The sequence below is a fragment of the Cibotium barometz genome, chromosome 21 (genome assembly GCF_041138505.1).
Source record: "Cibotium barometz isolate CiBa-2024 chromosome 21, ASM4113850v1, whole genome shotgun sequence".
NCBI lineage: Eukaryota > Viridiplantae > Streptophyta > Polypodiopsida > Cyatheales > Cibotiaceae > Cibotium > Cibotium barometz.
Genome location: NC_141066.1, coordinates 52,114,663 through 52,120,926, shown reverse-complemented (window position 1 = coordinate 52,120,926; position 6,264 = coordinate 52,114,663). Strand labels below are relative to the sequence as shown.

Here is a 6,264-nt window from a genome sequence, read left to right as displayed (position 1 = left end):
ATATATATATATATATATATATATATATATATATATATATATATATATATTGTTGGTATTAACTGAGTAACAAAATGTAGCTATATATATATATATATATATCATATTTTTCTAAAGAGCTTTCTTGGTCCTCTCTCTGTCTCTTTCTCTCTCTCATTTTTTCTAATACAACGTGTAGACAATTCTTCGTCTTCAAAGGCTGAGTGGTTTGGTAGAGAGAGTACAATGTCCTTGCACATGTTGCAAGTACTCAATTAGGGTACGTCAAATCACTATCCAACGCATTGAACGATACAGATAGTTTAACAGATCCATATTGCAACACATATTTGGCTCTCTCAATCTCTCTCTCTCACTCTATCTATTTGTCTGTCTGTCTGTCTCTCTCTCTTACAAACACACACACACACACAGAGACACACACACACACTCTCTCTCTCTCTCTCTCACACACACACACACACACACACACACTCTCTCTCTCTCTCTCACTTTGCTTGCTCTCTCAACTATCGTGTCTACTTAGGATGTGGACGATACAGACTACATACGAGTACAACCCTATTCAGCAATACGATCAAGGCATTGCACACAATGAGGGATGCAGTTCAATCAAGTGAAGAGTACCGCACATATAAACATCAATTAATACCTCTTATAACATGTTTAGCCCCAAGTTTCCCTCGTGAGGACCCCTCATATCCTCTACAAAACAAGGGCAAGGTAACTATCGGGTGTCCTGCCACTATGCCTCGCTCGACCATGTGGCAGCTCCTCGAGCTGCCTAGTCTAGATAAGGAAAACTTTGGTACAGGAATCGTCTCGACGGTTTGAAACCACCTTTTTTTTTCCTTTTTTTTTTGATGAAGTGTGCCAAGATTTCGAAATGAGCCCTGAGGGATCTCTTCTACGCTGATCCTGCAGCAGGTATTCGTCCGTTTTGAAGCCAAAATAAACGCACAAGTAAGCAGTTCGAATTTTTCCATGTGGTTGTGGGGGCTTTGCAGAGGGTCTAAGGTCTTCAAAGCGAGATCTTTGATCATAGAAGATGAGAGAGGAATGCCTGTAGTGGTTAGGATTTTGTGGGCAAACAGAGAATTTATTCCTTCTTCGAACGCTCTGAATTGTGTGGATTAACCCTCCCAGGGTTAGGATTTTGAACTGGAGACCTGTGCATCACGGTGAGGGTTTTGAACCGGAGAGCTGTGAAGTAGGGTTAGGGTTTTGAACCGGAGAGCTGTGAAGTCCGGAGAGCTGTGGATTGAAGCTAGGTTTTTGAACTGAAGAGCGGTGGATTACAGACGTTGTTGTTAGGTTGTACGGACTTGACTTGATGTGGATGCCAAGTGGATTCAGGAATTTCCGTTAGGGTTAGGATTTGATTAAGTTAAGGTGCCATTATGAGGTATTGATGTGAGGTTTAGGGTTTGTTTCTAGGGTGAGAGTTTTCATCAACAGGAAGCCGAGACTACCTACTGTGAGGTTGAATCTCCATAGAGGCTGTGTTTGCGAGAAGTTACTCTTTTCTGATGATGTGCACTGAGTTGTTTTTGCAAGGTGACTTTGATGCGAGACAAGAATTCCTCAAAGGCATAAACGGAGAGCTTTTTTTTGCAGGGAGGAAGAGCGTGAGGGTGAGGAAGAGCAGGCCCAGAGAGTGTGTTGTGAGAGTGAGGAAAAAAAGAGAGAATAGTAGTGGTGGGAGGCTCTTTTGTAAGAGGCTGTTGCTGGAGTTCTGCATCATGGCTGACACTCGTCTGCAGCTAGGAAACCGAAAGCTTGTGGTAAGGAAGCTTATGCTGCCATAATTTATTTTCCTCTGTAATGCTTAGCTTATGGTTTGTTTGGCTTATCATTGTGCCTTTTGTCTGTTCGTAGTCGGATGCTATCTTAGGCTTTGGTATATGTTAATGTGCATATAGAAAGTGAGACCCTCCCTCCCCCACCTTATAACACTGTCTTCACTCTGCAGGTTCTTGGCATTCCATGGGAGGTTAATACGGATGGATTGAGGCAGTACATGAGCAAGTATGGCAGCCTCGATGATGTTGTGGTTATGAGGGTGAGCCCTTTTTCTTTGTACTTGTTTATTTCCTTCTAAGCAGTCTGATGTCCATCCTGTCACGACTTTGTCTACTTTCCCTTTCAAATTGTGGCTTACTTACAGTATCTGCATGTCACGAATGGGACTGTCCCCCTGTGAAACCTCAAACATTTTTCAACAACTGGAGATGGCTGGGTGGTGCTATGATGCCAGACCAACAACAGGGTGGTTTCAGGAATACCACCATGTTGGGGGCTGTCAGTCTCAGTCAGGCACCCCTTAAGTGGTTTCAGAAATACCACTATTTTGGGGGCTGCCAGTCTCAGTCAGGCACCCCTTCCCCTCCACCTGTCACACGGGGTTCAACCATGCTGTAGAGAGGAGGAGATGGTTGTGTGTCTGAACCCCTCCTTAGGTTCTAGGATACTAGGAATGCCACTTGTGAACCAGCCTGGTTTTGGTCCTGTGTGTTTTTGGCTCAATAATATATTTTCTAGCTGAGTAAGCAGATAGGTCTATTCAGAGGAGCAGGTGCACTTAATGCTGGTGAAGTGCTTTTTTTTAAAGCAGTTGCTTAGATCAGTAAATACAATGCTGGTGAAGTGCTTTTTTTTAAAGCAGTTGCTTAGATCAGTAAATACAATGCTCGTTCTTTGTTACAGGATCGAAAAACTGGTCGCTCCCGTGGTTTTGGATATGTGACTTTTTCAACAACTGAAAGTGCAGATGTAGGCTTTGGTCATTCTGAATTAGTACTACCGAATTTCAGTAATTCTGTCCATTGAAGCCAAGCAATGACTAGTGTATGCTCTCTTGATTCAGAAAGCCCTAGCATCCAGGCATACCGTCAACGGACGTGAGATGGAAGTAAAAGTTGCAACACCAAAGGTTTGACTCACTTGTGCAAGGCTTTTATAACTCATTGCAATGGTTTGTTGTAACTTATCTTCAGATGCTAGTCCATTGGTGGCAGGTCTATTTACCTGGTGCTTGGTGTGATTGCTTGTAGGAAGAGATGAAGAACCCGCCAAGAAAGATCACTCGTATCTTTGTAGCGAGGATTCCAGTCAAAGTGCCTGAAGACGAATTTAAGAAGTAAGCCTTGAACTTGGATTCGTAACCATTTTTGATAAGATTGTTCTCATTTGCGCTCTGAGTAGATGGGCTGTTTCCACTGGTTAGGATACGTGGGGGCTGGTAAGGAAGTAGAAGTGCCCAAAGATGAATTTAGAAAGCAAGCCATGAACATGGAGCTCCTATGCATTGCATAAGAGCATGAGAAGGGATTATGCATGCATAAACCCTTCTAATGCATAAGAAGAGCTTGTGGGTGCTATCCTAATGCAAAAGAGCATAAGAGCATGCATAAGCTCTTGCATTGCATAACAGCATAAGAAAATGCATAAGGGACCTATGTGCAAAGAGCTCTTGCATTGCATAAGTGCATTAGAAGAGCTTATGCTAGAAGAGGCGGAAGAGCTTGTGTTTGAATAGCTCTTCTAATGCTCTTATGCAATGCAAAAGCTCTTTGCATAATGCATGCATAAGAGCATAAGAAGAGCTTATGCATGCATAAACTCTTCTAATGCATAAGAAGAGCTTATGCATGGAGAGAGCTCTTGCATTTCACATTTGGTTTTTTGGTATATGGGTTGGATACTTTAAATTCTACAAGCCTTTTACAATGCTTTGTAGGAGCCTGGCAAGGGCAACTGTGAAATCTAAGACACTGTGAACCTACAAACAAGTAGTTCAAATAAAGCCAACATCTACTTGCACAACCGCAACACGACACTAGAAACGGTCTTGATGTGTATGTATTAAAGACCAAAATCCGTCTGAAGCGGCTATTACATTGTGTTCTCACAATTCTAAGGCAGAAATGATGAAGTTGCACAATGCGGAAGCAAAACATAGGAGAGAGGGAGAGAGGTAGCGAGAGAGAGTGACATTGGACAATGAACATCTTTATTATGTAGCAATAGGCTTTACAATGGCAATCCTAGTCAACAGATGGGTGAAGAACAATATTCCTTGTGGATTGATTGGATAACAAGTGAGTGCAGAAGGGGTCCTTATATAGGGAGGCAAGGAACTCGTGGGTTAATTTACAGTTGTCGGCCAGCTCCTTGATGGCAGTCGGCCAGCGGTGTTTTCCGCGAACTCATAATTCTATACCAGGAGCCAAGCAGATTTCTTTGCTATTCAGGGTTGCATTTTGTTTCGAGGAGTCAAGTTGGCAGGTGCTCTTTCCGAGGTGTATCCGGTATTTGTATCTGCAATACTGGAGTGTCTACGGTTGCACCTTCATCAGCTTATCTTCTTCAGACCTTTGCACACTATGAGTTGCAAAGGGGGTGTTAGAATTTGTGCATCTCTTGTGTTGAGGAAACATGGTCTTTTTGGTGAATATTTATTTTACCTAGTCGTGCCCATCATCCCCCAACAGTAAACAGTGAACACATCATGTCCAAAAAACCTCGAACAATGAACTTGGAACTCATCCATTCCATAGTTTCTACTACACCAAGCAATAGACGTGGAACACATCTAGTCCATAACTCCAAAATGATCTTGTCTCGCTAGATATTTTATCTGCTTGGAACTCTGGGACACTGGTCCCATGCACCAAAAGTCAGTGCTTGTGAAAGCTCCCTCCCTAGTCCACAAGCCTCCTCTGGTTGGAAGCACACGGGGGAAACTAGTTGTATAACTATAGAAGTTGACCATCCGGTCTTCCTTGGCTTTTGCAGCCTTGGAGGCACTAGAAGTATCACTGGAATTATGAGTCATCATTATCTTGTATATGATCATTGCCCTTCTTTGAAAACTTGGTCCTGGCTTGGGCTTTATTGTTGTTCTTGCAATCCTTGGCCAAATATGTAGCAAGAGGCTTTTACAATGGCAATATCAGCCAGCAGATGGTGTAGAACATGTGCTTGTCAATAGGTTAGATGGGTGGCAAGTGAATATGGGAGGGCCACTTTTATAGTGATGCAAGGGTGTTGGCCGATTGCTTATGGGAGCTGGCCAACTGCCCACAACCAACTAAAAAAGAGATAAATAGATAAAACCTCATAAATAGGCTATTTCCCAAATACAGTGAGATGCACAATTTCTAACAGGGCTGGCCGTTCCGGCTCAGTGCTGTGTTTTGGTATTGTTTATGATTCTTTTGTTGTGTCTCCAAGTTTGTGTTAGTACCGAAGTGTATGTCTATTCTCTAGAGTTTTCCCAGTTTGGTTTCATTGGTATCAGAGCTTAGCCTTTCTAGCAGAGCAGGCTTATTAGTAACTCTTTAGAAAGGAAAAGATCTTGGTGGAAAATGGTTTTGATGGCTATCCATACCATGGATAGGTCAACTTTATTGGGTTATTATGCATACAAGCTTTTTGAGCAGATGTTTGTTGAATTCCAAAAGACTCTTGATAGCCAGCAACAGTTCTTTTGTGAGGAAATGAATAAGCTTTCGAAGCAACTGGCTGAGAAAGAATATTGACACTCTATAAATGGGATCCTTATGTTAATAGGCTTTTCCAAGGTAGAGTGGTTCGAGATCGAGATGTTATAGACATCTTTGGGGATCTTGCTCAATTATATGCATAAAACCCCAGAGATCTAGCTTATAGATATCTTTGGGAGAATGGGGATATCCAGGTTAATCCTGCTAACCAACATATCATCCCACATACTCCTCTACAGTACACAAATCAACAACCAGAGGGTTTGGATAGAAACTCCCGCTACAAAAAGAAGAGATCTAGATCTTCTTCGGTGACACCTCCGGTTAGACATGAGAATTTGGAGAGTACTCCGGATCTTCTTCCTGGCTTTGAGGGTGGCCCTCGAAAGAAAACAAAACCAAAGTGCAGAGTTAAAGACGGTGTTGGATTTTAGCTTGATCAGGTTCTTTGTTCCCACAGTTTACAGGAGACTCGAGAGCAATTACCGTCTTCCCCCTTTTTGTCCATATTGTGGCCTCTGTGAGCATCAGTCACTTCATTGCACAAAATTGATAATTTTGAGTGATTTGGAGGATGCGTCTGAGCAATGAACTCAAACAAGGCACACTGGCTTCGAACCACATGAGTATCAAGGAGAGTCTCAGGAGCTCTGAGATCATCTATTATTATCGAGGATTTTTCATGCCGTAATTCTTTTACATGAGGATAGTTTTGTCATAGCCCAAGCTATGCTTTTTGGGAATCCTTTGACGATTA

General features: G+C 42.4%; 1 protein-coding gene across 7 annotated transcripts in view; it reads left to right on the top strand.

The window, feature by feature from the left end:
• The first annotated feature begins 821 nt into the window (after positions 1-821).
• LOC147627348 (uncharacterized) overlaps positions 822-6,264 on the top strand; it is a 29,495-nt gene continuing 24,052 nt past the window's right edge. For 2 of the 7 annotated variants that reach the window (XR_015268485.1, XM_086815985.1), the window contains exons 1-6: positions 822-963; positions 1,618-1,784; positions 1,973-2,062; positions 2,707-2,772; positions 2,867-2,932; positions 3,054-3,139. Coding sequence is in view for 4 of the 7 variants with exons in the window: in XM_086815985.1 (XP_086672111.1) it covers positions 1,743-1,784; positions 1,973-2,062; positions 2,707-2,772; positions 2,867-2,932; positions 3,054-3,139 (350 nt within the window). In the remaining 3 variants the exon portion in view is untranslated. Of the gene's footprint in view, positions 964-1,386; positions 1,785-1,972; positions 2,063-2,706; positions 2,773-2,866; positions 2,933-3,053; positions 3,140-6,264 lie in introns of those variants that run through there. The other 5 variants (XM_086815984.1, XR_015268484.1, XM_086815986.1 and 2 more) reach the window with 5 other exon arrangements.